The following is a 25,792-nucleotide window of genomic DNA, read 5'->3' on the forward strand; positions in this document are numbered from 1 at the left end:
TTGCGCCTCTAAACATGTTTTATTTTGATGAATTTCGGGGAAATTGCTGTTTAAATTATTGCAGATCCTGTTATAAATTCAATTAAGCTAAAACCATTACTAATTCTGAGGGAAATTAAATGTTGACTCAATGAATCCAAGGTTTTTCAAAGAGTTGTTGTAGATGCTGATGAAGAATCCTTCTCTGCAAAAGATAATCACTTTGACATGAAAAATGTCAGCTATCAGATAAAGCATTCTAAAATGTTTTATTTGATATGATAAACATGAAGCATTTAAAAGAATGAAGATGAAAATAAGATAATCAAAACCAATGTAATTTATTATTTTATTCAATCAATTCAAAAAACATACGGATGAATTTTCATCAATAAACTTTTAATCACATATTGGTTCCAGGTTTCTTCTAAATAACATACAATTTAATCCCGTTACATAAAACACTCGCATAAACCCAAAACCAGGAAGGTGTGCAGCTGTTTTTGACCTCCAGTCACATTTCATGCTGGGACATTTCAGTTGGCCTTTACTGTGCTGTCGATCCAGTCCACAAACTTGGAAACGCGAGCGTAGACTCCAGGTTTCATGGCGTTGGCGCATCCCAAACCCCATGATGTCACACCCTGCAGGACGTACTTATTCTGGTCAAAACACACCAGAGGACCTCCGCTGTCACCCTGTTGGAAAAAACAAAAAGACACACACATGTTGACATTTAAGTTTGCTGAATTTGAAAAATTATTTAAGCTGTAATAGCTGTAAAGCGGGGCTGCACAGTGGCACAGTTGGTAGAGCTGTTGCCTTGCAGCAAGAAGGTTCTGGGTTCGATTCCCGGCCCCGGTCCTTCTGCATGGAGCTTGCATGTTCTCCCTGTGCATGGTGGGTTTTCTCCAGGTACTCCAGTTTCCTCCCACAGTCCAAAAACATGACTGTCAGGTTAATTGGCCTTTCCAAATTGCCCCTAGGTGTGAGTGTGTGTGCATGGTTGTGTGTCTCTGTGTTGCCCTGCAACAGACTGGCAACCTGTCCAGGGTGACCCCACCTCTCGCCTGGTACGTCAGCTGGAGAGGCAGCAGCAACCCTCCCGACCCCACTGAGGGACAAGGGTGAAAGAAAATGGATGGATGGATGGATAGCTGCAAAGCAGCTATTACAGTTGCTAACAAAGCTGTTAGCAGCTTGTTAAAGGGAAGAAAAAAATACTTCTAAAAAAATGTATCAAAACTATATTTTAGAATTAGATCATGCAACAATAACTACGATGGCAGATAAGTACGGAAGAGGATTAGGGCCACTGGAAAAAAATAAAACAGTTCTGACTTCAATCTCAGAATTCTGAGAAAAAAGTCAGAATTCTGACTTTAATCTCAGAATTCTGACTTTTTTTCTCAGAGTGAATTTCTGCCAAAATATTCTGAAATGTTTCAGATTAATCTCAGAATTTTTCTAGAAAAAAAATGAGCTCCACAAGTCAGCTCAGAAAGTAAAAAAATATGAAGAGATGTCTTTTCTAGAAGGTTTCTGATTAATCTCAAAATTTCTCAAGTCAAAGATTATTTAAGTAGCACATTTAGAACAACTTCAGCTGACTAAAGCACTGCACGACAATCACAACATCACAGGTAGATAAATAATAAAACAAAAATAAAATTAAGTTTGGTAAAAAAAAAAAAAGAGTTCTAAAGTTGGTAGAAAATATGAACAACTAGTAATATGAATAAAAACAAATAATTTCCGCTGCAGCGATTTCCAAAAAATTTTAAAAAGTCTAAAAATGTTCTTGTTTTTTCTTGATTTTTTTTTGTGGAAATTTACTCCTTTTTTATTTTTCTATCTGGCCCTGTCATAGGAAATTGACCAAAAAAGAAACCACTGCTTCAAACAAATCAAAATAGGCCCTAAAACAGTGACATTCCTGTCCTTGATGAGTTTGTACATGCTTAATGGAACAGTAAGTAGGTAGATTAATGAATTACACCTTCTCTCCAACATTAAACAATATAATCAATCTGTATAAATTATAAATACTTAGAAAACTAATAAATGATGTTTGAACTAATTCACTTTTTAGAGTTGTCAATTCACTTCCCAATTTGTATCTGGTGAATTATGACAAGCTTTCTGCACCTGGCAGCTGTCGACTCCTCCATCAATGTTTCCGGCACACATCTCGTGGTCTCTAACTCTTCCGTTCAGGTAAGATGGCCGATTGCATTTCTTGTTCTCGATCACAGGGAATCCAGCTTCCTTCAGCGTACCTTCACCTCCTGTACCTGCAACACACATTCCTGCGGTTATCCTTCCTGAAAGACTTCCCCAATCAGTGACGTGCTCAGGGGAGGCAGGTGAGACAGAACCTCATCACCCGTCATCATGGAAAAATAATATATCATTTATAAAGATATTTTCACCCTGTGGTCTGTACTATAAAGTACCTATTTTTCCATTTAATTTAACCAAATCTGATGATTTTTTTCTTAAAAATAGCTGAATTTTCGCATTTTCCCATTCAAATGCGTGGAAGCGAAGCCGGTGAGGCAGCAGTGAGCTGTGCCTCACCTGGAATTGCGCAACCTCTTGCTAACTGCACCGGTTGCCATACTGAGAGCATGCTCCTCCTGTCTGTACGCCGACAATAAAATGGTTAAAAACATTTAATGTATGAACTGATTTTCCATAATTTAGCTTATGTCTATAATGTACAGTGTTTTTATTGTCATCAACTGTTTCTGTATCGTGTTTCGTGTGCTGAGGAGCGATCAGAAACGGCAGAGAACAGATTCGAGGTGAGGCAGGCAGTTCTCGTGCCTCATCGCTGGGGGCGCTCATGATCCCAGACATTGTAACTGCACAACCGCAGAGTAAGACACAGTAACAGCCAGCTAGCCATACAGTAGCTGCGCTGATTCAGAGAGCGAGAAAGGCGTGGTTGTGAGTTGTACTTTAACGGTTTCTCCCTTTGCTGTTAAGCACAGCACGAAATTAATAATATCTACATGTCTATGTTTGATTGAGATAACGAAATTATTCTGCGGCGGCGCGGCTAAGCATCACATGTTAAATAGTCTTTTTACCCTCCAGCTTTGTGCGCACGCGCGAAATTTCCTTACGTAAACAATAACATGCAGGGGGTCTAGATTTGTAAATCCGATTATAATTAAGTCTGTGCCTCACCAGCTATGAACCTCACCGCACGTCACTGAGTTGTCATAGCAAAGACATTTTGAATAATGTCAACTTTGTATTAAAAGTGTCATAATTTACCGAATGACGCTTTATGACAACAGTCATAAATATTCATAAAGGCTTATTCATGTTCACGACAGGAGTTATGTCAGGTCTATGAAAGTGTCATGACAGTCTGATTCACCCCCCTTCAAATAAAGTGTTAACATGTTGTTCTACGATTTCACCCACTTAAATGGGGTTAAAACACTTATTTTAATAGCACTGAATTAACGTGAAATGTCTGAACGTAATTCAATCATGGAAAGATTTTCCACATGATTAATTAGCTTTCTTTCAGCATGAAGCATGTTTGTTGAGCTAACTTAATTTTCATGAGTTCGATCAACTTAATTAAGCACCACTGTAAAATAAGTCAGTTTCAACTACATTTGCATTCATCTTAATCAAATAAAGTCAATTATTTAGTCCAAAACATTGCAAATTAGTTGGGCTGGCTCTATTAAATTACATTGGGTCCAACTTAATGAGTTGAATCAACCTCAGAAGTTGAGCCAAAACATTTGATTTAAATTGGAGTAACAGAATTAGATAGTGCTGAAATAAAGCAAAGTAATCAGGAGGAAAATATCTTCATGATTGTTTTATGTTAATCCAAAGAGTTCTTTCTTAGAGTGAATCCGTTTCCAACGGTCGTATTCATCATGTTTGGGCTGCACTTGGTCTGGTTCCTCACCTGGGACCGTCTGCATTGGGGGGCATGAAGCCCCAGCAGCACAACTCCTAGGATCACTGGGACACTCAAACCCCCCCACCACGATAAGGTGGCACCCCATGGAGGGGACGTGTGTGTGTGTGTGTATTAAGTAACCTATTAATTATGTAAGAAATAGAAAATGAGAGAGAGGGTTGAAGAGGAATCGGAGGAGAGAGAAGGAATGACATGCAGCAGATTCCAGGACTAGGAATTAAATCCAGGTTGACAAACAAAACCTGCAAGCAACATCCTAAACAAACATAATTTGCAGTCTTGTTGTAAACCTGGTTAAAAAATAAGAGAATTAGGCATTTCCTTGCCTCAACAACACATAAGCTCAACAACACAAAAGCTTTATGTTTATTACAAAGTATTCATCTGAAAATCGATTTATTCCTGAAATAGAAATGATTTCTGATTAAGTTCTCTGTTTTCATACTTTCATGGATTGTTCTTCTTTTCCCCTTTTCTACAGTTTTTTATGTTAAATTGCGCTTTTTTGTTAAGTTTGTTATACTATCTTGAATCTGTTATTCTAAATAATAGAAAGATCACACAATAACCGTCAAAAGTCCACAGTACACAGCAAAAAGTCCAGCCGTCTGCGGCTAAAACAGCGAAGGGAAAAGGGAAAACGTTCGGCTAATTCAGTTTGGAGTTTCTTTAACTGTTTTGGGGGCAAAAAAGAAACTGTTTTGCCCCCAAAACAGTTTCTTTAACTGTTTTGGGGGCAATTTACAGTGACCAACTGACCTGACCGTTTTGGGAGATGTGGGGGGAACCGGAGAAAACCCACGCAAACACGGGGAGAACATGCAAACTCCACACAGATCATCTCTGTGAAAGTGCAGCGCTAACCGCTGCTCCACCGTGCTGCCCATGTTTTTTACAATTGAAGGGATCTTTTTCAATGTGGGGGGAAATCTTTGCCTTTTCAAGTTTCCTCTTGACGGAGCGTCGCCCTGATCACAGAGGCTGCAGCCTCCTGAGAGGTTGGAGCCTCTGTGATCACTTATCTGATCACTTCTCTAAACACAGTGCCTAAAAACAAGATGGCGGTTGTAGAGGACAGGAAGATGCGTTTGGTTCCTGTCCTCAGTTCCTCTCTCGCATGTCTTTCTCCTTCTCCAAATATCAAAATCATTCCTACTCCTGTTCTTGACTCTCTTCACTCTTTTGCTTTCTTTTTTTTCTTCAACCGGAAAGTATTTTGGATTCTTTTCCAAATTGATTTTTTGGGTTTTTTCTTTTTACCATCCTGGATGGTTTCAACGCCTGGATCAACTAAATCCTCCAGGATGGTTTCTGCAGTGATCTCATTCTGTTCTGCAGATTCCGGATCCGAGGAACAACCTGCCATCGTCTCTCCTGAATGATCCTCCTCTGAGGATCCCTCTTGGCTTTCAGCTTTGACCAGGCTGACTGGGCTCTGCGAGTTTCCTCCCTCCTGCCTTTGGAAATCTTCTTTCTCTGCAGCTCTCAGTGTGTCTTGCCCAAGTAGGTCTTGTTTTGTTCTTTCTAACTCGTTCACACAACTCATCTCCTCCAATTTCTGCAGGTGAACTTCTCTCTCCTGAATTAGCTGGAGCTCCAGGTTTTCTACTTTCTGATGCAGTGCAGTAGAAAACCTGCGCTCTAACTCCCAGATACGTTTCTGGTTCTGTTCTCTGTTTAAAAGAGTCGTTTCCTCCTTCGTTGTCTTTTGCTTGTATGTTTCGAGCTGCTGCTGTAATTCCATAACGTCTGTATTATATTTACTTTTTAGCTCGTTGTTTGAAAGGTGAACCCGATCAAGAGCATCTAGCAGCAGCTTCTCCATCTTTTTTATTATTGAAATTTCTCTAGACATATTTTGGAACTGCTCCTTCTTCTCAGCCCTCAGTTTGTTGATTAGCTGCAGGTTCTCATTTGTTCTTTTGGAGTTGGTGTCTTTCTCATTGTTCACCTTCTGACTTGTTCTAATCCAGAAACTTCACTTTCGTATTTGCAAATGAGATCATTGTATGAAAGTTTGACCTGATGAAATTCTTCCTTCAACAGCTTCTCGTTATTTTCGAGGAAAGCGATCTTCTCTGACATTTCCTTAAACATATGGTCCTTCTCGGCTCTTTGTTTGTCGATGAGCTTCAGACTCTTTTTTGTTCGTTTTTGGTTGGTGTCTTTCTCGTGCTTCACTTGCTGCCGATATGTTTTGACTTTTTTTTCCAATCCAGAAATGTCACTTTCGTATTTGCAATTGAGATCATTGTATGAAAGTTTGACCTGATTAAATTCTTCCTTCACAAGCTGCTCATTGTTTTCGAGGAAAGCGATCTTCTCTGACATTTCCTGAAACATATGGTCCTTCTCTGCTCTCAGATCCTCCAGAAGCCGTCGTTCCTCAATAAGCTTTGCTTCCCAAAGCTTTTGTGACTCGGCCTCCTGCCTCACTGGAGAAACGTCGGCTTTGTACCTTGACTGCAGCTCCTTGAAGGAAGTCTGGACTCCGTCCAGTTCTTGTTGGAGGGTCTTGCTTTTCTTTCTCTCAGCCAGGATTTCAGCTATAAATGATTCCTGGCTGAGGAGGTGGGCCACCTTCAGTTTCACAAAGTCTTGCTGCAAGGACTTCTTGTTCTTGCACTTGACGTCGTTGTGAACCTTTGAAGCAATGGCCGCAGCGTTAAGGACTGCTGGGTCACTGAACTTCTCTACTCTCTCAAGTTCCCTCTTGGGTCTAGATTTGTAAATCCGATTATAATTAAGTTGGTGCCTCACCAGCTATGAACCTCACCGCATGTCACTGTCCCCAATAGTTTTTAAAGCTGCAGTGTGTAATTTTTAATTTAATTTATTTTATTTTTTCATATTTGTTGTTGTAACAGTAAAATATGAGACTGTGAAAAGATGTCCTTAATTTATTTCCTTATATGCTATTACTGTCTGAAGAAATATACCACTCCCAGTCAAAAACAACACATAAAAACCTGGAGGAGTGTCTTAATGCTGTCAATCAACCTTGGGAACGTGCTGCTGAATGTGCTAATAGTGGAGAAACAACTCAGTGGCCATGCTAACTAGCCTTAGCATTCTCAGCAAGATCTGCTGACAGGGAAACTTTTTCTCCCAGTGCTAACAAAAAGGACATGATTGACTGCGCTAAGACCCGCCCCCTCTCTCTAATTGGTGGTTCTAACCAGCCCTGGGAGAAGGCAGAGGAGGTCTCAACTATATGTTTCAACAATATGTAAAAACATTATTATAAAAGCTTGATATTGTAGCTTTACTGCAGCTTTTGAAATGTAATGTTATGCATTTTTGATATTTATCCTGATGTATTGCAAGTCTTGATTTATTGTGCTTTTTTTCCCGCTGTGAGTATTTTAATCAAGGACGTTTTGGGCTGATTTATTTTTTGGTTTTTACCCATCTGCTGAGAATGTCCTGAACATTTTGGATCTTAGTTGCCATGCTTTGTGACGTACCTTGCGTCTCACCCCAACCAGTGACGTAACACTCTGTTCCACTGGGAACAATGTAGTCCTTTTCTGGCAGACAAGCAGGAAGCACTTTGTCATTTATAACAGCTGGGCTGAAAACACAAAAGTGTGTAGTTATAGGATTACATAATCGACTTAACACCATGCTGCGCTGGGACACGATCATGATCAGACTTTTACCAACCTCTGCAGTTTGAGCAGAGCAATGTCCGCTCCATTAGGTCCCAGCACCAGTTTCTCCAGCTGCCGTATTTGTTTGGATGATTCTGCAGCTGCTTCGCTGTGTATTCCCAGGACTACCTGGTAGGCTGCGGGCCTTTTGGACCTGCAACCACAGAGCAAGTCCATGCAAACCAGCCATCCAGACTTATTTTAATTACAGGGTTTGTTATACAAGCATACTGCTGTAAAGTTTCTGTTGTCTGACCTTTCCAGGCAGTGTGCAGCAGTGAGGACCCACTGTGGGTGAATCAGAGTGCCACCACAGAAATGGGTTCCTGTGCTGGTAATAGAAAAGACCATGAAATAAGTAAAGGTGTTGCAAAATTCACATTTAGCACATTTTTGTACTTACATTTGGGCCTCAATAGCTTCTAAAAAAAGCACAAGTGCTTGAAAAAAACAGCCAGTTTTTGGCAATGAGTTAATGTTTTCGACAGGCAGTGTGCTGTTACCTAGCAACCCCAGCCGAGCCTAACCCTATTACCATTCAACCCAAGCATTGTTCCAGCACGTTTGGTCAGCTGGTTTAACCGTGGAGTGCGCTGTGTTTTGTGTTGATTTATCATCCAGAAACCACTTGCTGCATTCGTATTGGTTGTGCAGGAGGCTCCACTTCTGTTTTTCAAAGATGTAGGTTTGCATAATTGCACATCTGTTTGCAGCCATTTTCACATGCAAGCGTACCCATTGAGATTGGGGGCAGATTTAAAGAGACAGCTCATTCTGAAAGGAGCCAAAAATAGGCAGGACTGGCCAGATTAAAACCTCATCATCCAAGGGTCCATTCACACCAGCTCTGTATAGTCCACTTTAATCCAACTAAAGTTCTTTTATCTACAAGCCAGATGGACCAAAGTGAAGTGAACTCTAGTGCGGTTTGGATGCAGATGTGAAAGCCAAGTAGAATGGAGTCTGATCCAAAAGCAGGAAGCAGACTATAGCACAGGGCATTCTGGGTAAATACAATCAAAACAAACATGCTATTTCAGCGCTAGCAGGAGAAAAGAGTTTTTTTTTTTTTTTACCAAACCCAAAAGAGAAATTTCACAGCTGCTAAAATCTGACTCTGCTCCATTTTTGTTTACTTTGTGTGAAGACAGAATTTGTGCTCAGTGTTTTCTTCAGAGCTTTTGTGACATTTCCTTCAGTGACTCTTGGTGCAGCGCCACCACAGGAGAGGAGGGGAACAGGTTTGTTAATTAGTTTGGATCATTTGACACGGTGCAGAGTGAAAGTGAACTACAGCAGCTGAAAATGTAACAAATGTTGCAACTTTGGTCCTAATCAGACTGTCAGGTGTGAAAACACCCTTAGATTGGTCTTGTGAAAAATTATAATGAATAATTTATTCAATTTTTTTTATCTCTCTTTTTTACTGTTTATTCAATGTTACATGACTCTGTTTCTGTTTTTAATTATGTAAAGCACTTTGAAATGCCTTGCTGCTGAAATGTGCTATACAAATAACATTTTATTTGATTTGATTTGATAATAAATAATAAGTTGAAAATCTTGTGTTTTGGTTCCATTATCATTTTTGACATTTCCTGGGGGGTTTTCTTGCTCACCTGGTTCGGAGGCTGATTTGCCAGGGCCATGAATGAGGTTTGGACTCGCAGCCACCAACAATACGACCAAAACAGCGCTTCGGCTTGTTTACCGGCGTCCCACAGTCCATTCCAGCTACAAAGACAGTTCACAGTCCTCAAGTTTTATAGTGGCAGACTGAGAAAAATGCCTTCTTTTTTAAACTTCAATGATAAAGATTTTAATCCATTGTTGGTTTCCAGGATTTATTCCTTTGATTGCAGATTGTAGTTTGAAATTGACCATTTTGTCTGCATCTGAACTGGCTCCCCTATCTCAAATCTCCTGGACAATTTGTAAACAAGACACTCTTTCCCACCTCACTCCCTTCTGAAGACATCTGTGGAACTGAGCGCTTCCAAGGACTTGCTCTTAGATAAGACCATCATATCAGACTGTTGCCTGGGAGACCGAGCTACATGGATCATGGTCATACACATGCATACACATACACAACAAACAGATACACTGCGTGATTGTCACCGCCTTTGATGGCTCCATGTCCAAGTCTTGCCATATGTGCCATATACTTTCTGATGTTGTCATTTCTCTATGCTCTATACTTTTTAGTTTATTACTTTTAGAAATTGTGTAGGACTTATTACTTTACACCAACATACGTACATACACAGCTTCATACTTTTAATATCCAAGCAAAACACAGAGAAACTCCTGTTAGTTTATTACTTGGCAACCCAGAATAAGAATCAAACATGGAGTACCAGCATTTATCCTTATACTTTATGAATCTAGAACTCACTTATTTATTGTTTTATAACACTCCAACTTTTTGTTTTTTAAGTGGGTAACAAATCAGCAGCTGGAATCAGGATTCTAGAGGAGAATTTGATTTGGTTTGGTGTTATCTAGAAGATTTTTAAGAAAAAAACTGTAAAGGTTTTTCTGTTCAGTCATATACTCAACAGGTATAAATTAACATTTACACACCACAATCAGGGATCTGGCAGTAATCCCACTTCTTGTTACTGTCAGTGGTGTAGCACCACGGTCCGTTCACATCGCTGTCTGGGTTTCTGCAGCTCTGGTCAAGATTTATGGAGACACAGTGATTATAAACAGACAACAACGAGGGCGTCTTTCATACACAATTAGAGCCATGCAAAGATAAATTTAAAACTACAATAAGGGGAATAAAGTAGAAAAGTTACGAGAATAAACTTGCATGAGAACAAAGACATAATATTACAAAAATTATGTCTTTATTATTTTATACTTAATACGAGAATTAAATAAAGTCATGGACTTACAAGAATAAAGTCGAAATAATTTTAGAAAATGTTGCAATAATATGAGGATAAAGTTGAAGTATTACTAGACTAAAATCAATATAATATAAAAAAAAAGTCATAATAATAGTAATATGTTTGTATTATTCCAACATTATTGTCATAATATGAGTTTATTCTTGTAATTTTATTTATTGAACAATTCAGATCATGTACAAATATTTGAACTTTTTAACATTTTCTTAGATTATAAGCATGAAAAAAGAGGAATTTTAATAGATTTTATGAGTAAAAACACTAAAAAGTGATGAATAATTGTCAATAAATCTACATAGCATAAATAAAAACATGTAAGATTCTTACATTTCCCTCCAGACCTTTATCAGGGTGGGTCCTTGGCGTGAAGCTGCTGTGTTGGTGCGGGCTCTGCGCGCTCCACGCCTGACAAGTCACGCCCACCAACGTTATGGAGGTCGGGCCTCTGTACGTCGCTCCATTTCCAATCTTACAGTCTTAAACAGTAGCGAAAAAAAGTCAATTTATCAAGGAGTAAAACCACGACAAGGATGGTGTAAAAAGAAAAAGATGCACCTCTCTGAGCCGGAGTTGGGCTTGGCGCTCCTGCGGGTCCTGCGGGTTTGGGGGAACATTTTTCGAGGTTGCAGTACTCCCAGCGGACTGCGGGGTCGGTGGTGTAGCACCACGGCGCTCGGTCTCCGTCAGGGTTCCTGCACAGATTCCTCTTCAGGTCCCTGAAAGACAAAAGCTTCACGCTTTATGTCCAACGAATCGATCGAGTTCATTTGTAAAGCACATTTCATAAACAATGTTTCACATCATAAAAACACAAAGTCATAAAAGACAGAATGCATTGAGAAAAGCAAGTAGCAAATATTACGGTTTCAAATTTATCAACACACATAAAATATATTCTTCCATGTTTCATTTATTATGGCTCAAAATAAACTCAGCAGGTGAGGTTTTAGTCTGAATCTAAAGGAAATGTAATGATCCAAAGGTTATTACCGATAACCAGTTATCGGTAATAACCGATAACTGGTTATCGGTTATTGTGGCAAAACTGATTACTTTATATTAAAAAAGTAAAACTTAAAACTTTATACATATTAGCACACCAGTTTGTAAAATTAAGTCATAAAGTAACCTCACAAAATCTAAACTAAGCAGAACATTACAGTACAATAATCAGTAGGGAGAAAATCCCATTTAAATAATTGCTTTGTTTAAATATTAAATCGAGTCACAACTATTAACAATTTCTACACAAGAAATGCAACATAAAACATTTAAATTATGCTTTAAGTAGATCAGAGTTTTAGATTTTAAATAAACACTTATTTTCAAATTATTTTTTTTACAACAACTCAATTATCTGCCTACTATGTTTGTTTAATTAACATATTTCATTTTTAGTTACGGTAAAAGGTAAACAAAAATACAAAGGAATATTTACTATTCACTTACTTACAAAATTAATATTAAACATAACATTTTTGTGGCCTGCAAGTGTAACCTGCACAAAATAATCAACCCGTATTTTATTTTGGCGGGTCAAACTGACGGCACACTTTAAGTTCCGGGTCACAGGTGAACTCGGATCTCCATTGTTGTTGCTGCTGTCGCTAGCTGCTTGTCTTGGCGTCTTCCAAACTTATGGAAGAGTCGTTTGTTTTACGTACTTTGTTTGTTTTTTTTTTAATAGAAATGCGGTGGCGACACGCCCACTCAATTTATGTATTAATGATTGAAAAATGGTCTTATTGATTAAAAGGTCATTCTCTTTTTGTTAATTTCGTAGCTGAAGATGATATATAGATGATATATCGTCAAAAATATTAAATAGGCCCTTTGATTTTTCCTAGCCTTAATTACCATTACACAAGTCATTTCAACTTTTTGAAACGTTGCACTTTGGTGATTGAGGGTAATTTGGACTGTTTTTTATTATCAAAAGGGCCTGAAACAAAACCTATTAGCAACAGTACAAAAAGGTTTGACATAATTATTTTAAGTATTTCTTATGTGCATATTTAATTTAAATGTTTCAGTGTGAGATTATTCTACTGTATTTTAAAGGTTTTTCAGACGTCTGTTGAGTGGAGGCAGTTAATCTAAAAAATGTAAATCTATTTATTTAATAAAATGTATGTCTTATTTACCATCACTGCTCGGTTAATACTCACGCTGAGGGGAAACTCTCTGGAGTTTTGCTGTGTCTTTGAGGAGTTTGTGAACTCCACCACTGGCATTTTTTCCCGCTGATCGTCTGTGACGTTATTCCCCGGTAGCTGCTGCCGTTCCCGTCGTAACAGTCGTCTTCTTCAGGGGGAACCACGCCTTCAGCTGCACGGAGAAACCACATTTTCACAATATTTGGCCTTACTTTTCTTTATCCAACTCTAAATGTTTCCTGTGAGTTACATTTAAGTGAGAAATGTTTTGTTTTTTGTTGTACCCGGATCTGGAGCGTCTCCGCAGCGAGGCACGCTGCAGTACTCCCAGCGAGTTTCAGAGTCGGTGGTGTAGCACCAGGGCCTCCTTTCGTTGTCAGGATTACGACAGTAATTATTGTTTAAACCTCTGAAAAAGAAGAACGCAGACAAAGCAATTATTAATGTTTTTAGGGCTTTTAATGGCGTGAGCTACTGAAGCTGGGAATGGACATTCTCCACATATCGTTTATCCCAGTGTTTTGGAACCTTTTTTGAGCCAAGGTACATTGTTTTAATTGAACAAAATCACGAGGCACCACCAACCAAAAATGTAAACAAAGATACTCTGTAGCCGCCTATATTACATATAGTCATTCTTATCATTCTTATTGTTTTAATGTAAAATGCTCTGTACTTACTGCCATCTAGTGGTAATAAAATTACATGATTACGCCGCTAGTCACTACTACAGCAGATACACTACAGATGGCATTATTTGCAGATAATTAATTTGTTTTCAAAAAATATTTTAAGACCAATTACCGTTTTTTTTCCAGTCTATGAGCGCACCGTACCATAAACCGCACCTTCAAAGTTTTTGAGACCCACCAACCCCCTTCCCGTAAACTGCTGGTATCTCTGCCGCTCTCGGTTTCCCATAAGGACCCAGCAGAGAGCTGCGTCCCAATAACTGCTGGATATATTAAGGACTCAGGTCTTCGTCTCCAAATCCGGTTTTGTTTTATTTTTTCACACTGAGTTTACGTGCAGCGGTTTTATTTCCCTCCTGTCCTGCCAGATCCTCAACTTAGAAGCTGCATCATATGAGTTTGAAAACATTTCTCCGTCGTGCCTGCTGCTAGCATGGCTGCTAGCATACTGTTCTAAATGAAAATGAGCACTTGATTCACTTCCTGCTAAAGAGCCCCCTGGTGGTTGAAGAAAAATCCACAGAAAAGCTGCATGTTCAAAGTGTAGGAAAGAAGCAGCAGCTTGTAGTCCGGAAAATACGGTAGGTGAAATTGGATAATTTCCACAGCACACCTGACGATCACTCACGGTACACTAGTGTGCCGCGGCACAGTGGTTGAAAAACACTGGTTTATCCGATTATTTTTCCGAAATAATGAGGTAACATGCCAACAGTTTTCTCGAGCTGAACAGTTTTCGTGAGATGGCAAGTTAATTTCTCAAAGGTTTTCTCGAGATGATTGGAAGCATTTGAAGGATGTAATCAGGTTTAACACACCAATCATCTTGTGATCTCAAATAAACTTTGTTTTCTCGAGAAAATCATCTCTACATGCGGAAAATGTCTGTTCTCTTCTTCCGTCATGAGCGTTAATAAATCCCACTAATATTCCTAAGCCGATCCACATCGCTGTATTTAAGAAGTGTTTTGTTCTCACTCACTTGCAGGGGTAGTTTTCAGGTGTGCGGTTGTGTTTATGGGGCGTCTGGGCCGACCAGCTCTGGCAGGTTTTACCCGTCTCCGTGACGGCGATCGTTCCTCGGTACGCTTGACCCTCGCCGGTGATGCAGGTCGTCTCCGGGACGATGGTGGGAGGCTCCGATGCTAAAAACAAGAAACCAGCAGAGCTCAGGGAAAACGCCTTTCTAAGTTGTTCATACACCTGGAGTTTTTCTACAAACTACTATGTATAATTTTAAAATGCTTTGTGACAGATCAATGAAAGTAGAGTTTGTGAAGTGGAAGGAAATGTGCAACATGGTTTTTATTTATGGATACGTTGCATTTGTTCAGTGGAGTAAAAGGGCCAGACTAAGAAAAACATTTTATTACAAGAATAAAGTCTTAAAATTCAGAGAATAAAGTTGCAGCACTTCAAGAATAAACTCAAAATATCACGCGAATAAAGTCGTAAGTGAATAGTCAAAATAACAAAGTCATAGTATTTTAAGAATGAAATTGTAATTTAATAAAGCTCTAATTTTTACTCTGGTAATCTTATTACTTGATTTATTTTTTTACATTTTCTTAGCTTCACCCTAACACTCCGTCAAAATAAATTACTTGTAAATTATTTTGAATGCCATGCATCATTTTCCTTTCTGCTTTGTTTAAAATCTCCCACATAAACATCCAACAATGTGAAAAAGTACAAGGCTCGTATAAGAAATAAAAACAGACTTAAAGATTGTGTTCTGAAATTGATAAAATAGTTGAGATTCACAGGATGCAGAGGATTGGTCCGAGTCGGAGCAAATAAAGAGAAATGTTTGGACTCACTGCAGCGAGGAATGGAGCAGAAATCCCAGCGTTTGGACGGGCTGGTGGTGAAGCACCACGGCCGCGGATCTCCATCTGGGTTTCTGCAGTAGTTCTCCTCCAGGAACTTCTCTGGAAGACTACAACAAGATGTATTTTATCCCCTAAATCACACGTATTTGAGACTAAAATTAAACCTGGTCAGTTTGGTCTTACGTTGACGGGTTGTAGCCGTGATTTTGAGGTTTCTGGGAGTCCCAGCGCTGGCAGGTGAAGCCATTTTCAGTGGTGGAGGTTTTTCCTCTGTAGTTCTCACCGCTGCAGACGATGCAGTCCTCTGCAAACCAGTCAGAAGGTTGACATTTTTTAAAACCAGTCAAATATTCTCCCCTCTTCTCCCTTGTGATGTTTTCATTCCACCTCAACTTAAGCAAGAGCATAATCACTTCTAAACTTTGAAGTCGCTGTTCATGCTAATTAGATTCTGACATGTTTGATGCCTGAGTTTCTTCTCACACACAACAGTAACCGTCATTCAAAAGGTATGAAAAACTGTTCATGTGGTAAAATAACCAGATGGAGTTCCAGATCTGACACCCACTGAAGAAGTTAGGAGTGTTATGAAACAAAAATATCAAGAGAGAGACCCTGAATTGCAATAATGGTGAAAACTTTGATTTCTAAAATTGTTCTCTTTGGGTTTTTAACAGATTTCTGCCTTCAAATATTTCAAGAAATGCGTTCTTTTCCTGTAATGTAAAGAATTTCCAGCTGTTACCTTAAAACTGCAAATTGGAAAATAAATTTGCTTTGTGGAAATGTGATAAGAAAAAAAAACATGGTTTTCACTAAAAGAAAAAAAGGTTTTGTGCTAGGACCAAGTGTTTTTCAGCTTTATTGAAATTGTTTTATTTAAAAAAACTTTTTTCTTATCACTGGATGTTGCTACAGAAACCACGAAGAAGAAAATGACAGGAAGTAGTTAGAAGACAGTTTTTTTAATGACATTGGGTGAGCATATTATTCACGTCATTTTAAATTGCATTTCTTATTTAATGGAAACACCAGAATTGCGAAATTGTTTTTTTGACATCAGCGAAATGCTAGCTGAGTTTCCACTGACGATAAAATCGCACAATTTGCACTTATTTTGAAAAAACTTGTTTTCCTGTAAAATTTTGCCTAATTTTAACAAACCTGCATTGAAAACACTTTTTTTTCCATCACAAGTCACATGATCAACAACTGATGTTGCTACTGGAACAAACCATGAAGAAGACGACGACAGGAAGTAGTCAGAGGATCATGGCGCCGTATGTTTTTAATGACCCTTTCACATGAACAAACTTATAAGCATGGGGTTTTCAATTGCATTTCTTATTTGTGTGTTTTCAACATTGGCGGTGTTGTTGCCACTAGCCATCCGCAGCCACTTCCCCTATTCTCCTGGACTGATTCGTCATTCAACGGGTCCAAACAATCCCTAAACCTGCCGACTTCTACCCTAAATCAAGGTTTCTGGTATGATCTGTGTTTAGAGAGACTCTATTGTTAGTTGTTTGTTTTTTTACTGTAGACCTACCGGTACAGTTGGGGACATTGCAATGCTCCCAGCGGGTTTCTGGGTCAGTGGTGTAACACCAGGGTCCTCGGGGATCCGAATCAGGATTTCTGCAGAAGTTTGAGTCCAGGTCATTCAGGAGATGAGTCTGTGGCGAGTAACTTCAGGAGAGACAAAAAAGGAAACATTAGAAAAAAGATATAAAATGATAAGTGGAATGAATCTGGAGTCTGTGAATAGATACTTGGGTCTGTGTGGAAGTTTTGCATCCCATCTCTGACACAGCTTTCCTGTTTTTGTTCTGTCTTTGGTTCCTCTGTAATCTGCTCCGTTTCCACTGATGCACTCCAGGAGGTATTCTAGATGAAACAAAGTAGTTTTCCAGGGTGAATCATGCAACTGGCACCAAACAGAATCATGCAAGTGGTACCAAACAGAATCATGCAACTTCTACCAAACAGAATCATGCTACTTCTACCAAACGGAATCCTGCAACTGGCACCAAACAGAATCATGCTACTTCTACCAAACAGAATCATGCTACTTCTACCAAACAGAATCATGCTACTTCTACCAAACAGAATCATGCTACTTCTACCAAACGGAATCCTGCAACTGGTACCAAACAGAATCATGCTACTTCTACCAAACGGAATCCTGCAACTGGTACCAAACGGAATCATGCAACTGGTACCAAACGGAATCATGCAACTGGTACCAAACGGAATCATGCAACTGGTACCAAACGGAATCGTGCAACTGGCACCAAACGGAATCGTGCAACCGGCACCAAACGGAATCGTGCAACCGGCACCAAACGGAATCGTGCAACCGGCACCAAACGGAATCGTGCTACTTCTACCAAACGGAATCGTGCTACTTCTACCAAACGGAATCGTGCTACTTCTACCAAACGGAATCGTGCTACTTCTACCAAACGGAATCGTGCTACTTCTACCAAACGGAATCGTGCAACCGGCACCAAGCGGAATCGTGCAACCGGCACCAAGCGGAATCGTGCTACTTCTACCAAACGGAATCGTGCAACCGGCACCAAGCGGAATCGTGCTACTTCTACCAAACGGAATCGTGCTACTTCTACCAAACGGAATCGTGCAACCGGCACCAAGCGGAATCGTGCAACCGGCACCAAGCGGAATCGTGCAACCGGAACCAAGCGGAATCGTGCAACCGGCACCAAGCGGAATCGTGCAACCGGCACCAAGCGGAATCGTGCTACTTCTACCAAACGGAATCGTGCAACCGGCACCAAGCGGAATCGTGCAACCGGCACCAAGCGGAATCGTGCTACTTCTACCAAACGGAATCGTGCAACCGGCACCAAGCGGAATCGTGCAACCGGCACCAAGCGGAATCGTGCTACTTCTACCAAACGGAATCGTGCAACCGGCACCAAGCGGAATCGTGCTACTTCTACCAAACGGAATCGTGCAACCGGCACCAAGCGGAATCGTGCAACCGGCACCAAGCGGAATCGTGCAACCGGCACCAAGCGGAATCGTGCTACTTCTACCAAACGGAATCGTGCAACCGGCACCAAGCGGAATCGTGCAACCGGCACCAAACGGAATCGTGCTACTTCTACCAAACGGAATCGTGCAACCGGCACCAAGCGGAATCGTGCAACCGGCACCAAACGGAATCGTGCAACCGGCACCAAACGGTGATGTTTGAGTCCACAAATCAAGAGCAAGTGTTTCGCTTGTCATTGATCGCTGCCGTTTTACAGACGTGGTTCAAACGTCGCTGCTGTTGCACCACAGAGTCAATATTGACCCACGACGAGTTTAATGAGGTGGAAACGTCTTCAGTAAAACAAAAAGCAACTCACTCTTTTTTTCATACAAAGTGGAGCTCTGTCTGCGCAGAACAAGCTCCGTCTTTGAATTTGCTGCTGCTGTCCAACACTCCTGATCCTTCTCCACAAAAACAAAAGCTCTGGAAGACGAAGACGCATCAAACTTTGAATTCACTGCAGAGGCTGGAGAAGATGGGAGTTTTTAGGGGACGACTTACTTGCACCTGAAGGACGTTTCAGCTTCACATTTGGCTGCACATTCGGCTACGTTGTTTACCATGTACTGCCTCTTGTTCAGAGAGAGGACCCACGCACCTTCGGTTTTGGAGTAACCGTCTACGTCTGTTCCACCAACTGGAATAAAACATAAACATTTTATACATTAATTAAAGACGATGATCTTATCTGTCTACTTTTGTTAAACAGAAGTACTTATTTTCAGGTAGAAAATTTAAAAAACTGCTGATTTTATGTTTGTTGGATGCACTACCTGCTGATATTACTCCTCGTTTTTTACTTCTTTTGAAGTGAATGAACCGAAAAGAAGTAATGACAACATAAATGACACAAAAGTGCTTATTTAATCCAATATATGCTACTTGCATTAAAAAATGGCCTAAAATAACAACTGGACTGTTTGCTGGACACCAAAGTGTCTTTCATTCTATGATAAATTAAAAAATATGAAATATTCTAGCTAAACTGGGATGTTTGAGACAATTCATTAACTGTTTTATCTAAATTTGTTTGCAGGTCGGCTGCACAGTGGCACAGTTGGTAGAGCTGTTGCCTTGCAGCAAGAAGGTTCTGGGTTTGATTCCCGGCCTGGGGTCTTTCTGCATGGAGTTTGCATGTTCTCCCTGTGCATGGTGGGTTTTCTCCGGGTTCTCCGGTTTCCTCCCACAGTCCAAAAACATGACTGTTAGATTAATTAGCCTTTCCAAATTGCCCCTAGGTGTGAGTGTGTGTGTGCATGGTTGTGTGTCCTGTGTGTCTCTGTGTTGCCCTGTGACAGACTGGCGACCTGTCCAGGGTGAACCCGCCTCTCACCCGGAACGTTAGCTGGAGAGGCACCAGCAACCCTCCCGACCCCACTGAGGGACAACGGTGTTAGAAAATGGATGGATGGATGGATGTTTGCAGGTCCATGACCTAGTGAACCCTCGTTATGTAAGAAAATGTGATGGCAAGTTTAGTCATACAAAGGTTTCTAAATGTTCAGGGTTTCATTCAACACACTTTAAATTCCTAACAAATGTTCTCATCTTTATAACCACTCAGACATTTCCTAACGCTCCTAAAATAGAAATGTAAAGATGTTTTCTGAATCACATTTCTCCAGAATCTTACAGATTTTTGTCTGTTTGTGTTTCTGTCGTACTTAAACTCTTCAGCTCTGCATGGAAAGTCGAGTGTTTTGAACAATCAGTGAGCAAAATGTCCGACTTCAGGTTACAAAACAAATTTTAAACTCACAAGAAAAACAAGTTATGCAATAAATAAACAAAACTTTCATGAATCATAAAACATTTAAAACGGTTTGATTTTCTTCGTGCTCCTCTCATAAGATGTATTTCTGCTTTCCTGCTAGCATGCTAGCTAAAAATAAGATAAAAAATAATAAACATAATAATAGATTTAGCATTTTAATAAAACAGGATTAGATTCAATTAACTAATCACATTTATCCAAACTACATTAAGGTTTTTATTCACTGTCATCTCTTTTTGTGTTATTTAAGTTGGTGGCATTTAGCTACACTGACCAGTTAGCATCATATAACTCAATGTTAATCATTTTTAGTTTCATTAAATTATCTGTTAACTGCATAAAAATAATCTGATTTCAAGTATGGTGAGCCATCAACTCTTCTTTTGTTTCACACATCATGAAAAAAGACATTAGTCCTTTCAAAATGTCTTACATTTTTTCTGCAAGATGGGTTTAGTTTTAATTTAAAGATGGTTTCTGAGACATAAGTTGTCTAACTACACTTGTTACTCTAATGTTCATTGATTTAAAATGCTTAATGTTCAATTATTTCACCCGAAAAATGGGTGTAATTAGAAAAAAATGCAGCCTAAAAGCTGCGTTGTTCTGGAACACGGAAGATTTAATACAAATTAAAGTCATTATTTTCTTCCTACTAACAAAACTTGAGTTGTATGAAAGTCTAAAGTGGGTTTTTATACAAAAGAAAAAGCTACATACAACATGATTCATGATTTTCTGCTTGAGTAATCCGATCAAATGTCTCCTCTTTGATTTATCTGAAAGCTAATCAGCGATTTAAAATCCTCCTGCAAAGGCTCTGAGCAAAAAAAAGATTGCACAGAAGCTTTATTCACTCCATACTTCCTGAGTACTAAAGGGACAAGGACAGAAAGATACACAGGACTGGAACAAAACAGCTGCAAACTGCAATAAATACATAAGAATGTGACCATTTTATTTGAATTTTTATTTGATTTAGCAGGTTAGATGTCGGATTCGATGAATGGAAAACATCCAGTGAAAAGCACTTTGCTTAAAGGAGAACTTGGTAACTATATGTATAAAGCAGCAGCTTTATACATCACATTTTAATCATTTAAACAAAAAAATACAAACCAGAAGTATTTGATCCAATCCTGTTTGTGTGAAATCGGTTTTAAACCATCTTTTTAAGTCTTAGTTCAAGGAATCAACATTTTTTGTTTCTTACCAGAGCAGATGAAGGCTCCAAACAGAAGAGCCGCCTTGTATGAGTCCATGTTGAGGATTCAGACTAGCAGCTCATCATCGACTCAACCAGACGCCCCTTCTGATGTATATTTACGGTCCGTGTTGCTCAGCTGGGAGGATAAATAAGACGGCTCAGTTATTCGTCAATCATTGACGAGGACAGCAAAGAGCAAAGGGTCAGAATCCTTGTTTATGGTAGGTTTTTGGACCAGATCAGCAGTCCAGCACCCCATTGTCAAAGTATTTCATTCACAGAGCCACTTTCTGTGTTCTGGTAAAGAAGGAGCAGGTCGGTCTGAAACAACCCAATCTGTTGTTTTAAACCCACCATGTTAGGTTTTAAAAATCTGACTCCTGGACTTTGATTCTGTTTGATTTAATCTGCAAATTCTGGTCTGATTTTACTTTTAGGCAACAAATACTTACTGTTATTTGTTTCCTTCTATGATTACTCTGATATTCTTCTTATTTTTTGGTGAATATATGAATTTGACTCGATCACTAAAGCCTGTTTTTGAATGTTCAGAGGACAAAACTGCAGATTTGCTGATGTGAACCAGATGAAACAGGATCAATATCGACTGTTAATCTTCAGCTAAGAGAGATCAGTGTCCTCCTCTGCAAACAAGTCATTTCAAAACAACCTACTTTCAGTAAAACGGGAACATCCAGAGTTTAGTTTTCTGAGGACGGAAATAAATTTTACAAACTCTGCACAAAGTTTAGACGGTATTGTTGATCCTATTCATCCCAGTGCAACATTTCAGATGCAACCCAGTCCGATTAAATCCACATTTATCAATCTGAATTAACCAACAATAGAATTAAATCTGTTACAGTAATATTAGATAAAGTTGGGTCAGTCTCTTGGTGATTGGATCTCGATTTTCTCTACATTAATCCAAAGATTTAACAAACTTTTCCTAATCAAGATGAAAATATTGTGAAAAAGATTAAGAGAAACGCAATCAAGGTTGAGGCAAGCTTGACCCTCAAATGATAGATTTGCATTTCTCAAAGTTCTTTGTAAAAAGCTGAGATAATATTTGGGGATTTCAACTCGAGGATATTTAAAACCTTTGACTTATTTAAATACAAAATGAGACGATGGCAGGCAGTCGGATTGATAAAGAACATTTTACTTTTCTGAAATTTTTAGATTTTTTTTAATTGGAAAATTTTTATTTATTACAATTTAAGTTTTTTTTTACCCATAAGCATGAAAGAGGATTGGGGCCACTGTAAAAAAAATATATATATACTGGGCTATATAGCGCACCATACTATAAGCCGCCGCACATACAATTTAAAAAATATATAAAATTAGAAACGTACATGTATAAGCCACACGGCTATAACCTGCTGCTATCTTCGCCGGTCTCGGTTTTCCTAATAAATCTGCTGGATTTATAAAGGACGCAGTCCTCCGTCTCCAAAGCCGAACCATGGTTTTGTTCAAGCCGCGGTTCTATTTCCCTCCTGTACTCAGATCCAGAGTCCTCAACTTAAAAGCCGCATCATCTTTAGAAATGTATTAAATCCGTCGTGACTGCTGCTAGCATGTGCTTGTCCTAAATGGAAATTAGCACTTTCTTCTTTGATTTCTAATTTTTGACTTCCAATGATTCACTTCCTGCTAAAGAGAGCCCCCTAGCGGGCGGTTGAAGAAAAATCCACAGAAAGCCGCTCCGGGCTTTAAGCAACATGGTTCAAAGCGTAGAGGGAAAAGTAGCGGCTTATAGTCTGAAAAATACGGTAACTAAAATAAAATAAAAATCCGACTTTAATCTTCGGAGATCAAAAGTCAAAATTTTGAGGGAAAAAAAATGTAAAACTGTGAAATTAAAATCAGAATTGAGATTAAAATAGATTAATATCAGAATTATATGAAAAAAGGTCAGAATTCTGAGATTAAAATAAAGTGACATTTTAGAAAAAAGTTTGTTTTTTTCCCCCCAATGGCCTTAATTCTCTTCTGTATATAAAGTAATATATGTATCCTGAATTTGGTTTCCTCTCTTATATGAGAGTTAATCCAGTCTTTCAAGCTAAGAAAGAGTTTTAAAAAAATGTTATAAAAATCACACTTTTAGTTTATATAAAATGTCCTCTAATCTGCATCATCTGGTCTTTGTATTCCACCTGATTTCAATCAATAATCAGAGTTTTTGGTTTCAGTCACAGCCTTTCCTCCAAAGCATTTCCCGCTCCTGGCCTCTAGAGGGTGCTGTTGATCGGCAGCAACCTTGAGGCGCTTGGCTCCCTGAATGAAAGCCTGGAGCCTCTCCACCTTCACCCTGAGCCGAGAGCGGGAGAGAGAGAGAGGCATGAATAATGCAGAGAAAACACTTCACAGCATCAGCGTGTGAAAAGAAAGTGACAACAAACACAGCCGAAGTCGAAAAATGTGGTGTCAAGGATGGGAAGTGAAACGGCTCTGATGATGTGTTGATTCCTGCTCAGAAGGTCGCAGCGCTGAGCGGGAACCACAAAGCATCAGAGTGGGAGTGGGTGGGCCCAAGGATCTGCACCACAAAGCTAAATCAGGTGCTGCCTTTACTTTTGTTCAACTTTATTTTAAAGGTTAAGACATTTTATAGGAATTAAAAGTCTGAGTTTTATTTAAAATTCAAACACATTTTTGTCTTTGTTCGGTTGTAACCTGAAAGAAAAACCTGTACAAGTAGGAGAGAGGCGGGAACATAAAGAGAACGGCGGATCTCTGCGGAAGAAAGTTGCAAATTTAATCACAGGACGCACCGTTGCAGCTTCAGCTTGTTGAACAACCTTCAGCGCATCAAAGAGTGAAAACCTGCAGACGTGTTTGGGTTAAACTGCACATTAAGAGAAAAACAGAATATCAACGATATCAAAGCGGTTGATCTTTGTCCATATAAAACATATTAAAGAAAAGATAATTTATTTTTAATGTATAAAAATCAATAAAAATGCAGCTTTTCAGAGTTAATTTATAAAAATCACTTTTTTTTGCTGTTTTAATGAAACTTTGTCAATTTTTCTTTGCAAAATATCTCAAGTTCAGACAAAAAACAAACAGAAGCTGTAAAGTCTTACCACTACATCTCGCATGTATACACACAGGTCTGGACTTTGACTGGGTCTTTCTGACACATTGATATACTTTCAGATAAACTGTAGCAGCAATATGGTTCTACACTGTAAAACATTTTGAGGAGATAACTTAAAAATGACTGTTCATCTGCTGCCTTGAATGCAAGTCAAGAAAATTGGAAAAATGTTTTGGTTTTATTCAGAAATTAAATGTATAAAGTTGATTTAACAGGAGATGTGTTGTCTCAAGATTGTTTTTATAGTTATTATCGATCATTTATAATTTTAACCAAATAATTTCACATTAGGCAGGAAAACTGTCCTCATTTCTGTATCATTTTCAATCACATTATCAAGAAAAATAACTTCTTAATTAATGCTGGATGATTTTAAATTCTGGGTTGAACAAAATATCTGATCTAATTATGAATTTTATTAAGCTTTACACTGAATTCTGCTCAGAAATATTTTTATCGGGGCTTAAATAGTGTGAGAAAACACTTTTCTGATTGAAATGAATGTTTGTTTCAATAACACACAACATAACACACACATCCATCTCCCTCACGGTGCAAGAAAAGATGCAAAAACCAGCCGCTAAGCATCCTGGGAAATAGGGCTGTTGTAAATGATTATTTTAGTAATCGAGTAATCTATAGATTTTTCTTACGATTAATCGAGTAATCGGATAAAAACAATTATGAAATAAAATATTGGTAAATCTTCCATAACACCAGTGTTACTATCGGATATCAACATCAGTCTATTTTTTCCACATTTGTGCTTCCCTACCAGTTACTTTTTTGTAGACCGGGGGAGCAATACGGGATATTTACGGCTCCTCCGTTCAGAAACTCGTCTACCAGCCATGTTCTGCCTCCCGTTTGTTCAGACCGGGATGATATGTTTATTGTGCGGTTCGTCCGTAAAGCTGCTCTTACCCTGTAAGCATCAACCCTCAGCCGCCCGCCGTGTTCAGTCTCTCCGCTCACCTGTACAAATCCTCCTCAGCTTCTTCCCGCCGTTCAACCAGCAGCTCCGGAGCAGAAAGGCTGCCGAACTCCCGGCATCGCGCCGGTCATTTTAAGGATGTTTATTGGTCCCACAAAAACGATGAAAACCCGGAATTATCACTAATCAGTAAAATCCCCGCGGGCCGAACGTGAAGATTGGACGTTATGCCGCTAACACGTAGCTTCCGTCAACAACTCAGAGGCGGAAGTCAGAGCTCCGCGCAACGCAAATAATGTTCCGGCTGAAACACGGTGCGCTAAATGATAAAACATAAATTAACGAAGCTTCGAGGCAGGTCAATTTTCCTCGAGGAATTGTAATAATCGAGGTACTCGAATCACTCGAGGAATCGTTTCAGCCCTACTGGGAAATAGTTTCCACTCCCGCCTTTTTCTTCTTTGTGTTTTTTTAAGTTCTCAACTCTTGAAGAAACACATTTTACTG

At 39.2% G+C, this 25,792-nt stretch overlaps 1 protein-coding gene across 1 annotated transcript; it reads right to left on the minus strand.

The window, feature by feature from the left end:
* Positions 1 to 301: 301 nt before the first annotated feature.
* LOC103457236 (plasminogen) lies at positions 302 to 21,353 on the minus strand. Its single transcript, XM_008397216.2, has 19 exons — positions 21,243 to 21,353; positions 18,757 to 18,892; positions 18,572 to 18,678; positions 16,964 to 17,078; positions 16,741 to 16,880; positions 15,375 to 15,495; positions 15,180 to 15,298; positions 14,342 to 14,504; positions 12,952 to 13,076; positions 12,680 to 12,839; positions 11,067 to 11,227; positions 10,839 to 10,987; positions 10,177 to 10,270; positions 9,210 to 9,324; positions 7,847 to 7,921; positions 7,604 to 7,744; positions 7,405 to 7,511; positions 2,128 to 2,273; positions 302 to 677 (listed from the first exon to the last, which is right to left on the minus strand). The coding sequence occupies exons 1-19, from the start codon at positions 21,289 to 21,291 to the stop codon at positions 516 to 518; spliced, it is 2,385 nt and encodes a 794-aa protein (XP_008395438.2). The 5' UTR covers positions 21,292 to 21,353; the 3' UTR covers positions 302 to 515.
* Positions 21,354 to 25,792: the final 4,439 nt, after the last annotated feature.

The sequence above is a fragment of the Poecilia reticulata genome, chromosome 21 (genome assembly GCF_904066995.2).
Source record: "Poecilia reticulata chromosome 21, P_reticulata-male-v2, whole genome shotgun sequence".
Taxonomy (NCBI): Eukaryota; Metazoa; Chordata; class Actinopteri; order Cyprinodontiformes; family Poeciliidae; genus Poecilia; species Poecilia reticulata.

Excerpts from the sequence above, each read along its gene's own strand:
- LOC103457236 (XM_008397216.2), bottom strand. The coding sequence starts at position 21,291 with ATGGACTCATACAAGGCGGCTCTTCTGTTTGGAGCCTTCATCTGCTCT. Across the intron at positions 17,079-18,571 it reads CACTTTGTATGAAAAAAAGA|AATACCTCCTGGAGTGCATC; the intron begins GTGAGTTGCTTT and ends TGTTTCATCTAG. Across the intron at positions 12,840-12,951 it reads CGGAGACGCTCCAGATCCGG|CTGAAGGCGTGGTTCCCCCT; the intron begins GTACAACAAAAA and ends TTCTCCGTGCAG.